This window comes from Primulina eburnea, chromosome 7 (genome assembly GCF_022965805.1).
Source record: "Primulina eburnea isolate SZY01 chromosome 7, ASM2296580v1, whole genome shotgun sequence".
Classification (NCBI taxonomy): Eukaryota; Viridiplantae; Streptophyta; class Magnoliopsida; order Lamiales; family Gesneriaceae; genus Primulina; species Primulina eburnea.
The window spans coordinates 31,754,335-31,765,852 of record NC_133107.1 but is presented as its reverse complement, the minus strand read 5'-3'; the positions used below and the strand labels follow the sequence as shown (position 1 = coordinate 31,765,852).

Here is an 11,518-nt window from a genome sequence, read left to right as displayed (position 1 = left end):
ACTTTAGAAATCATGGGGATTCAGAGTAAATAGTCAATAATGCAACACCAATACCTTATATTTCGAAGACACGTTTGTAGTACGTGGCTGAATTTTATAGTGGATTCGACAATATTTTGAGATGGTTTTGTTGCACCCAATGAACCAAAAGATCTGGATTTTGCTTTAGATTTATGAAGAAACCAATGCTCTAGAAATGAATTTGGATGAAGTTCTCCACCATTTCGAATGAGAAATAGGCAAATCAAATTACATGCTTCTCAGCTGAGCTGCAAAATATAAACATCGATTCTTGAATTCCACACAAGTAAATACACAACCCTTTCGGTTTATTATATGAATATCAACACAAACTAAAATGGAAATCGTAATCTATTTCTTAATAGAAAAACACTTACAACAATGTATATATATATATATATATATATAAATATATATATATATATCAACTTTGAAATGGCTTGTAAACCTTGAGATCAGCAGCAACACCAACAAATGAACCAGCAGCAGCAGCAATAGATATAATCAAACAAGCCATACTCAGAATCTGAAGGCTTATCCATCTTGTGCTCCACTTGGGGATCCTCTTTTGCACTATATACATCTCCACAGGATAATAAACGGTCAATGGCCAGAATCCAAACGCGCCTAGAATCCCAACAACGTCGTTGAAGAATGGCATGAGCATAGATATCACGGTCGTAATGATCACGAAAATCGTCCTCCAGACGAGCCTGAATAGATTGAGCTTGTATGGTTTGCATCTTGGGATTGGTATCGGGATTTCTTTTGCGAAGAATTGGCTATCAGGGAACCATTTAACTGCTGTTTTCTCAATAAACGCGAAAAGTGGTTGGCAGTAGACTTGGTAGCCCCCTATTAGATGGATCACAATGGCTAAATTCGCTATGTCGAGGAGCCAGAAGGGATTGTAGAAGCCAAAACCGGTGAGTAAGTTTCCAGGCGAAAGATCACCAAATGCTGCATAGCCAAAGCAGCCACAGAACATGTAGAAAATAGTCGTTAACACCACACTGACTAGAGTGGCTTTCTTCATTGTTTTGTATTCAGATGGAGGGGATTTGATTGTATCCTGTCAATTAAATGACACAGATCAAGAAAAGAACATCAAATCTATGCAGAAAACTCTAAGTGGATGTTAAAGTTTGATGTCTCTGAGAAGTCAAGTTACAAGTTCTCTTGCTGATTGTTACCAGCAGATCATTGTAGCACCAAAAATTATACTAAATGTTGCAACATTAATTTACGATTCTAACATGGTTTGATGTGATATTATGTTACAAAATTAGTTAAAAACTCGAGTTCATGGGGCGTAAATCAACAATAGTTTTATCCTTTTAACATATATTGCAAAAGATTTGAAATTATACCTGAATTTCGATGAGAATAAGGGAGTAAGAATATGCAAAAGCTATAGCTCCGAGAGCTTGAAAGCTTCTCCAAATCTTATCAATTTGAGTCACTTCTCCCAACCCAGTCCCGATTTTAATCCCAGTTAAGCTTCCCATGATTTTCCCACTTCCTGTCAAGAAACGCCCGAAAATATGTACTGTCAAAACCGATTCAAAACCAATAAAATGGAGTCCTCGTAATCAAGAACTTGAAAGCTAAAAGTGCTCCATTTTTTAACCTGCAACTCTTGCGATGCCAAGGCCAAGACCAATGGTGGAGTAAGTGAAGGACATGATAGCAGCGACAATCGAAAGCCACCATATTTGATCGAAATTGGGGATCTGAGAGAAGACTATTTCGATCACACCAAAGGCAATCATGTATGGATTGCTTGAGATTTTGCAAGGACTCTCATGTCCTTTGGAATGGAAGCAATTAGACCTCTTGATAGCCCTGTTTCACCATTGTTCCGTTAATGGAAACTTTACATGTTTTCAACCATATGCGTATGTTTTTGGCTTGAAGGTCATATACATAAAACACTTATTTAACGCTTTTAACTCTTCTTAATTATCAAGTGTAAAAATGATAACATTTCAGGGACAGGTATGTATAACTGGAGGTGAATGCAGAAAACCCGAGTCGTCTCCCTATTTCACCATCTTTATGAAAATATATACATGTATATAATAAACAAGTGAATCTATCTTTACTTACATCATGCTAATAGAAGAAGCAATGGTGTAACCAATACCAACACCAAAAAGATTCAAATACTGAATTACCCCACAGACTTTCACCTGGAAACCACCTGAAATCCATTCAAGAAAACATCATCGTCATGTGCAAATAAATAAACAAAAAGAGAACCTTAAAGTTCACAAAGAAAACTTTACCAAGATTTGCCCGAACAGCATCCATGTAAGTGTAGTTCCTTTCGCCGGTGTCCGGGTCTCCGGTCCGGTAGCACGCCGCCAGAAGGGCAGAAGTGTAATATGTGACGAACGAGAACAGGAACAACAAAGTGGGGCCCGCGACCCATCCCAGCTGGGCCGTGGCCCAAGCCAAGGACAGCACACCAGATCCAATCACTGCTGTGATAATGTGAGCACTTGCAGTCCACACAGTTCCTATATCCAACACACACACAAATCAAGAAATATATATATTTTCCTCCGGTAAGGATCGCTCCGTTAGATCGAACCCAGATTTTGTCCAAAACTTTTGAAAATAATTAAATATATTGGACCTTTTTAGGCAATTATAGTCAAAGGAAACGAAAATTAATAACATTAATGAATATATACATATATACACACACAGTATATATATGAAAGAAACACAAAAATCAAGAAAATGCAATATTTTGCAAAAGTATATATGTATATACATATATAGTATAGGGTAAAATACCAGTTCGTTTAAGTCGTCCATCATCATCAAAACTCTTGGAGCCGCCAGACGCATTGAAGGAGAGATCGATGACTTGGTGGTGCTGCATTATTGAATCACTCACCATGTTTATTTTTTTTTCCTTATTTTCCCAAATCAAAATCCCAGAAATTTTTTTACAAAATATGTAGCAAACGATATATTATTGCATGAATCTAACTGTTCCAACTGTCTTCGTAGCCAAGTTTCTTGACTTATTCAAGAAACACACACTTGCACACACTTTTCTTGGATTTTTGCATTTTTAACTTGCTGAGTGTTAAAACTACTGGGATTCTGAACTTTGCAAGTTTTGCAGGTGAATATGAAACGGCAGGTGTAGGGGGCTTAAATAAGAAGAGAGATATGTGATAAAAGGCAGAAACGTGGCTGAGAATTTCTGTCAAAATTAGTCAAACTTTTGTCAACCAGTTGATTCATCCTCATTTTTAGTTAAAAAAATTACGTGTGTGTGTACATACATCATGTGTTATACAAATCACATAAAATTAAAGACAAAAAATCACAAACAACAAGTATGATCAAACAATACGATGCATTTTTATGATGTATGTTTGAACTTCTTTTTATCATAGAATAAATAGCATGCAAAGTGTGTGAAATGGACTTGGCTATGCATTTATAGTTTCAAGAATTTTGGTCAAGATTACTTTGGATTATGATAATTAAATGCCATCTGCCCAATCATTCCTTATGTTGGGGAAAACAAAGCCATAATTTCATTTAATTTGATTTGGGATTCACCTAATTTTGCAAAAAGTTTATATAAATATAAATTATCAATTGATGTAGAAACTTTCTTTTTTTTTTTCCCCCTTCTCATTTCAATAACTTTGCTTCGTATTTTGCACTTTAATTCACTAAAGTCTTCCAGAAATAAGGCTCGAGTTGAAGTCTCAGTTCTTCTTTAAGTCAAGAACGAGTGTTTTGCTTTAAAAATTCTAAATAATTCAGTGAGATATATCTTTGTAGAAAAACGATTTCGTGATGTAACGACGAAACAAATAATGTGATAGTCTTAAATTTTGGATTGAGATAGGAGCGAAACTCTCAAATATTAATAAGAGTGAAATTTTTTACAATGTATTGAGAAGCATAATGCATTTTGATTTTCTATTAGAAAATAAAATAAGGAATTGATGGGTTCTTACCGCCATTATTACTTGTATGGCACCCCCTTCCCTTGATCAAAGAATGAAAATCCCAATAATGCCTTAGCCAAAATTCACCAAAGATATGAAAATGCTCCAAGATAATATATATTTTAAAAAACTCTATCATTCTATTTAAGCAGATCCATTATATTTATATATCAAAATGGTTTGTACACTCGGTTCCTCTACTTCTTCCCTTTTAGTCTCAAATGGGAATATGGTTCTATTTCAATTAACCATTGAGTATATAAAACAAATATACCCTTAATAATTCTTGAAAATAATGTAGCATATTGCATAATGTTAGTTTATTGAGACAACTATCAATTTTTAGCCAAACATTTCTAGTAATTATTGAGAATATTAGAATATGGTTAAAAAAATATATGCGAATTTTTGTGTAATATATGCTATAGTTTATTTCATTTGAGCATATATAATCATACAAAGATGCGGGATTAGTATCGTATTCTCGTGGGTATGGGCCCAAATTCCGAGGAAACATAGGTTATTTATTTATTTAAAATGATAATTTTTTGAAACCTGTCGTACATTTATAATGTTGTCCAAGTGCATTTATAAACTGCCACCGGTTATATGGAACGATACTATTGCCAGAAAATCTTGTCTGAAATATATAAATTGCTACGAGTATAAATTATTTGAGACAAAAAATCTCAATTTAATATTTGATGTTTAATAAAATCTCATTCTAATATTTTGGAATATTTAATATATGAAGATCTAACCAAAATTAGATACCAGAAGCAATTAATAATGAATCAGATTACTGAGGTAAAATTATGATTCAAAGTAATAAATTTCGATAAATAGTCTCGGATTGCTCTAAATTTTCGGAAAATATTCGAGCAATTAAAAAATGTACAAAATTATGGCAATCAGTTATATTATCTGCATAAAAAATTGAAAATATCCTTGAAACAAGAAGAAATTTGTGAAACATTGAAAAATATTCAAACAAGAATCCTAAACCTAGAACAATAACCCAGGTCTAGAAAAGATATCTCAGGAGGAAGGTTACCACCATTCTTTTATACTGAACTTTTATTAAATCAAATAGGGAAGCTCGAAGTAGTGCAAAACCTTTGACTGACGATGAAAAAATGATCAACCTTATAACAATTGTCTCGGAAAAGAAAACAATCTGACGAAAACTATAGAAAGGATTGATCTCGATGGTCTACAAGACCTTACAAAGTCTTTTGAAAATCTCAAAGTCGTAGATTTGAAAATGAACATAACTGAATGAGGTAAACAATCTCTGGTTAACATGATACCTTCTCAAGAACCATCATGGAAAAGTGTGGGATCCTATGATACAAATGTAAGGTCTAGAAAATTCGAGCTACGTAACCTGACTGCATACAATTTACGGTTTTGCATTAAATGCATGGTTGTTGCATGGATATGTGTTTTATTTCATGGTTTATTAAGGTTTCATGCAGTAGGGCTTTTAGTAGTATTTCGCGCTCGAACGAGGAATGGAGATCGGGTATAATTAGGAAAAATATTTTTATTAAATACTTATTTTTAATTATTTAATATATGGTGTAATTAAATGTGATTTTCAAAAATGAGCCTTGGTTGGGTATTTTACTCATCAGACCATATTTTAAACCGGTACACAAAATTTAGCGAGTCGGGGGACTTTTTGAGGGTTCGGGCAATATTTTAAAAAAAGTGCCTAAATGATTTTTGTGAGTGTTTTTGGGCTTAATGAGATTATTTATGCATAATGGGTCCAAAATTCTACTTAACCTCATTATTTTTAATTAAGGGCCCGTTAGCACTAAATATTATAATTAAGCCCTACACTCAAACCCTAAAACTATTCCTAAACAACTCGGCCGCCCCTTTCTCCCATTCAACAACCATTTTCGAAAAACAAAATACAGCAGCAACCATCGAAATCCTCTCAAGCTTGCAAAGAACTCCTTCCTCGTCTCTCCGGTGCAAGTTCTACGCATATATCTCAAAGTTTCGAGCGTATATACGCAAACGCACGCCTATATCCCTTTTTTCTCATCGTTTGTTGTGAATAATCCCAGCTATTCCTTCTCCTGTTTTATATCAAGTCTTCTCATCTCGGTAAGCACGTACACGCACACATAATCACTATATTCAACTCAACAATTTGCATAGAAAGAAACAAGAGGAATTTGATAAGAACACGAGACACAAGATTTAAAGTGGTTCGGCTTTCTTCGCCTACGTCCACTTTGGGAACTCAGAGCAAGAATATTTATTAAGATTTTCAGAAGATGATGATCAATACAATGAAAACCAGAAGTAACCGATTTACAGATACAAGCTTGATATATATAGATATATCTCCAAGACTTTCCTTCCGTTGACTTACTCCTAACATGACTAACTCAACTAACTAACTTATTAGTTATCTAATCAGTTATTAGTAGTCCAACAATAAACCGTACATTACTGACTTCTTTCGTTGACTGCATCTTCTAAGTTGAGCTGCCTACTGTATGTTGATCAATAATTTCAACAAATTTCCACCTGATCAGCATACCAGTATACCTTGCTCTTCATCCCCCCCCCCCCCCCCCTTCCTCCTTCCTAAGGTGGTTTTCCCAATTTGATGAGTGACATACAATGTTGAAGTTTCGTTCCTGTCACTACCTTGGTCAGCATATCAGAAGGGTTATCATCAGTCCCAATCTTATTTATTTTCACTTTGCCTTGAGATACCATTTCCCTTATGAAATGAAGCCTAACATCTATGTGTTTTGTCCTCTCATGATGCACTGGATTTTTCATTAGTTGGACCGCCCCTTGACTATCACAGTGCACCACGGTTTCAGCTTGAATTCCTTCTAGTTCTTCAACCAATCCTTTTATCCATAAGGCTTATTTAAATGCCTCTGTAGCAGCAACATACTCAGCTTCTTTAGTGGACAAAGTTACTATGTGTTGAAGAGTAGACTTCCAGCTGACAGTATTTCCATACACTGTAAACACATATCCTGTTTGTGCCCTCCTTTTATCCACATCACCAGCAAAATCTGAATCTACAAAGCCTTCAATCTTCTGAATATCTTTCCACTTGTTATCATAATTCAGCCCAGCCTCCTTGGATCCTTTAAGATACCTTAGCACCCATTTCACTGCTAGCCAATGTTTATACCCTGGATTGGACATAAACCTGCTTACTAAGCTTGATGCGAAAGCTATATCAGGTCTGGTACACACCATTCCATACATAATACTCCCTGCAGCACTGGAGTATGGTACTTTGAGCATCTCTCCACATTCCTCTTCACTCTATTTGAGCATTCGATGGGGTAAAAGAATATTGACATATCACACACACACGTGTCTCTTGAGAAATCATGAATTACATTTTATCAGATAAGTCGGAGGCCAATATCACTTTTCGCATATCCATGACTGTAGTAGTTGCATTTCCTTCTTGTTTTTTTTTTTTAGTTTCATTTTATTTTGCTCGGGACTAGCAAAAATTCAAGTTTGGGAGGTTTGATAAGTGCAATTTTTGCACTTAATTTACATTAAAATCCAGGTTGAATTATGCGTGTTTCGAACAGAATTATGCGTTTTTGTGTTGTCTTTGTCGTCATTTCAGGATTGGTGAAAATAGCGATCACGAAGCCAAGGGAACCAAGAAAACAATGAATTGCCATAACCTCGGACAGTAGCCATCGCGCCCCAGCGCGACATCTCGCGCGTCCGCGCGTGCATCCATGCAAGTGTGCACCCCGAGAGGCACGCGCCATCGCGCGAGATATCGCGCCATCGCGCACGCTGGAAGGCAGAGAATCGACAGAAGGTCGCGCGCCATCGCGCCACACCCCGTGCCTCCGCGCGCGCGCTCACCTTCTCACCCGGCAGAACATAGCGCGCCCCAGCGCCAACTCTCGCGCAACCGCGCGCGCCGCGAGTTCTGAAACGTATAAAGGGCCGCGCGAATTAGGTCATGAGGGGATTTTCAGCCGCCGCAGAGAGAAAACACACGATCATCAGCCGTCACAGGAGAAAAAGACGAAGAAACGGAGCGCCTACAGGAGATAGAGATTCAGAGTGCGAAGAACCATCGCAAATACGAAGAACGACGGATCTGGGGACAGAGACGACACTTCGATTTGTTATCTTTTCCTTTGTTCTTTATTTTATTGCGTAGAAATGTCCAGAATCACAAACATGTCTTGTTTTCTCTTGGATTTCGTGATGAACTAAACTCTCATTCTGGAGAATGACGTAACTCTGTTGAAACGATGATTTGACACCGTTATTTATTGATTGAATTCTGCTTTCGTTTAATTGTGTTCTCTGCGTTTACTGCACTGCAATTTACTGGCCATAAATTGTTTGTTGTTTGATTAATCTTATAACTCGGGAGAGGGACTAGGGTTATAGATCATTAGAGACACATCGTTGAATGTTTATAGCGTTCGGAAGGCGTATAACTTTAGCGAGGCTTAGTAAGAACATTGTATGCGCTTATCTATGAAACGTAGATTCTAATTAGGAATAATTGAATCGAAGTTGATAGATACACTTTATTCGTCACTTGGGAAAGGGGGAATAAAACAATCTAAGTGTTCTTGGCCATTAATCGATTGGAATTCAGGAATATAAATTAAACTGTGAATGATTGTCGTGGAAACTTTGTGAAATCATTTCTCTAGATATTTTCTCTCATTATTATCTCTCAATCCGGTGATTTAATTTATTCATTGCTTTCAATTAATTCGTTTAAACAAACAAATCTGATTATTGATTTTTCTAGATAAAGTCTTGGCTATTTTAATTACAAGAATTGATATACATTTTTATACACACTCCTCGTGGGATCGACACTTGTACCCAAAAGTACATTTTACTATAACTTGACATCGTGCGCTTGCGAGCAGTTAAGAAAACGCGCAACAAGTTTTTGGCGCCGTTGCCGGGGAGTGTCAAATTTGAATTTATATCAGAATTGTTACCAATTAGTCTAGATTTTAATTTAGATATTTTATTTTATTTCATTTTTGATTTATTCACTTTTTCTATTTGACAGTGCATGCTAAGATCGCACAGCCCTGATTTGCTTATTTTTGATCCGGAGATCGAGCGAACTGCGAGAAGATTAAGAAAAGCGAGAAGGGAAGAAATCAAAGCGATGGCTGATAACAGAGAAAACGACCGACAGATGCCGCCTGAGGCTATACCAATCAGAGATCACTTCCGACCAGTGATCAACACGCATTATTCTGGCATTGCTCGAGGAAACATCAACGCCAACAATTTCGAGCTTAAGCCCGCATTGATAAACATGGTTTAACAGAACCAGTTTGGGGGAGCCACTACTTCAGATCCTCATCTACATCTCAGAACATTCTTGGAGATTACAGATACGGTAAAAATGAATGGTGTTTCTGATGATATTATTCGACTGCGCTTGTTTCCTTTTTCTCTCAGGGATCAAGCAAGAGGATGGCTGCAATCGCTTCCCTTGGGAAGTATCACAACATGGGAGGAGTTGGCGACAAAATTTCTGGCAAAATACTTTCCCCCTGCGAAGTCTGCACAATTGAAGATTGAGATCAGCACTTTTAGACAGACTGACTTCGAGCAGTTGTATGAGGCATGGGAAAGGTACAAAGAGTTGTTGCGGAGGTGCCCGAATCATGGGTTTGAAGACTGGGTGCAGATCGAGCTTTTCTATAACGGGTTGAACGGTCAGACACGGACAACAGTGGATGCAGCGGCAGGTGGCACGATCTTTGCCAAATCTCCTGCTCAAGCCTACGACTTGCTTGAGCAGATGACTATTAACAGCTACCAATGACCGTCTGAGAGGTCAGGAGTACAAAGAACTGCTCGAATTTATGCTGTGGATCCTATCACATCACTGACTGCGCAAGTATCAGCATTGACTACACAGATAGCGACTATGAACAAAGTGAGTACATCAAACTTTGAGGGACCATCAGTTGTCGTTGAAGAGTCGCCTATTCTTGAAGAAGTGCAATACATCAACAATAAGAACTTTGGAGGCTTTGGCGGATATCGAGGTAACCCCCCTCCTAATACTTATCATCCTGGGTTGAGAAACCATGAAAATTTTTCCTATGCAAACAATAAGAATGTGTTGAATCCTCCACCGGGGTTCAATACATCAAATGGAGAGGGGAAACCGTCATTCGAAGATTTAGTTGGAACATTTGTTGTTGAATCTGGTAAAAGGATGTCTAGAACTGAGTCTAGACTGGACAACCTTGAGACACACATGGCGAATATTGGTGCGACATTGAAAATCCTAGAGTCGCAAGTGGGGCAGATAACGAAGCAACTCACGTCTCAACCATCAGGCGCAGTTCAAAAGACTGCCGACCCAAATCTGAGAGAGGTGAATGCCATTTTTATACATCATGAAGAGAATTGTGCAGTTGGTAGAGAAGAGAAGGAGGTCGAACTCATACCTGTTCGGGATGAAAATCTAAGTCCAACCAAAAGAGCCCGAGGTAAGAAATCTGAGAGGCATGATTTAAATAAATGCATTGATAATTCCTTACTTCCCTACCCCCAGCGATTTTTACAATTACAAGCTGAATTTCGAAAGAAAAAAGGTCTTGAAGATCTCAAGAACCTACACACTAACAATGAGTTTGTAGATCAGGTGGAAAGTGAAGTCACCGAAGGAACACGAACAAAGCGTCCTCCGATGTTGCTAGATCCCGGTGAATTTATTGTACCATGTGAATTAGGGGGTCATTTAGTGGAGAACGCTATTTGTGACTCAGGAGCGAGCATAAATATAATGCCAAGTTCTCTCTACGAGAAACTTGGATTGAACAAGATGAGGTCCACAGGAGTAAGCTTACAAATGGCGGATAATTCGATTAGGACACCGTTGGGTATTGTGGAAGATGTGGAACTGCGGATCGACAAATTGAAGGTTCTGACAGAGTTCGTGGTCCTTGATACGAAGAATAGTCAAAACATTCACGTCATTCTAGGACGACCATTATTGGCTGCTGTTGGAGCTATTATTGACGTGAAACAAGGAAAGATGACCATGGAAGTTGAAAGTCACCTGGTGGAAATACAAGCATCCAAAAAACCATACAACCCACCATGATCAGAATTTGTGACAGTCGGGCTGATGACGTTAAACCAAGCGCTGTGTGGGAGGCAACCCACATTTATTTATTTTTTGCATTCATGTTATTTTATTTTGATTCCTATGCTTATTATTTTTAAATTTCTCGATTCAAGTATTGATGTGAATTATTTTATTCTTGCAGGTATTTATTTTAAAAAAAAAAAAAAAAAAAACAGAGAGAAGACAGACGAATGCGCGCCCAGGCGCGACATCTCACGCGGCCGTGCGCTCAAGACCACTCGGATTTACAGAAGCTCGCGCGCCCCTGCGCCATATATAGCGCGATCGCGCGGACCAATGATGCAATACTTACAGTAGCTGCCGCGCGGTAGCGCGACATCTCGCGCGTTCG

General features: G+C 37.8%; 2 protein-coding genes across 3 annotated transcripts; both read right to left on the bottom strand.

Moving 5' to 3' along the window:
- Positions 1-270: 270 nt before the first annotated feature.
- Positions 271-4,172, bottom strand: LOC140837448 (amino acid permease 3-like). Of its 2 annotated transcripts, XM_073203610.1 has the most exons (7): positions 4,017-4,172; positions 2,827-2,908; positions 2,310-2,543; positions 2,131-2,224; positions 1,652-1,866; positions 1,392-1,543; positions 271-1,093 (listed from the first exon to the last, which is right to left on the bottom strand). In XM_073203610.1, exons 1-7 carry the CDS (start codon positions 4,020-4,022, stop codon positions 446-448), a joined length of 1,431 nt encoding a protein of 476 aa, XP_073059711.1. In that variant the 5' UTR covers positions 4,023-4,172; the 3' UTR covers positions 271-445. The 2 variants fall into 2 exon arrangements, with proteins under 2 accessions (XP_073059711.1, XP_073059709.1); XM_073203608.1 differs by lacking the exon at positions 4,017-4,172 and having other exon boundaries at positions 2,827-3,325.
- A 2,736-nt stretch (positions 4,173-6,908) lies between these two features.
- On the bottom strand, positions 6,909-7,301 carry LOC140835869 (secreted RxLR effector protein 161-like). The gene has a single exon (XM_073201279.1). The coding sequence runs from the start codon at positions 7,299-7,301 to the stop codon at positions 6,909-6,911; it is 393 nt and encodes a 130-aa protein (XP_073057380.1).
- Between the last annotated feature and the right edge of the window lie 4,217 nt (positions 7,302-11,518).

What these genes read in the sequence shown, in the direction of transcription:
- LOC140837448 (XM_073203608.1), bottom strand. Translation starts at nt 2,932, where the DNA reads ATGGTGAGTGATTCAATAATGCAGCACCACCAAGTCATCGATCTCTCC. An exon ending in TGCTGTTCGGGCAAATCTTG is followed by an intron (nt 2,225 to 2,309) that starts GTAAAGTTTTCT and finishes AATGGATTTCAG; the next exon opens with GTGGTTTCCAGGTGAAAGTC. An exon ending in TGGCATCGCAAGAGTTGCAG is followed by an intron (nt 1,544 to 1,651) that starts GTTAAAAAATGG and finishes GTTTCTTGACAG; the next exon opens with GAAGTGGGAAAATCATGGGA.
- LOC140835869 (XM_073201279.1), bottom strand. Translation starts at nt 7,301, where the DNA reads ATGCTCAAAGTACCATACTCCAGTGCTGCAGGGAGTATTATGTATGGA.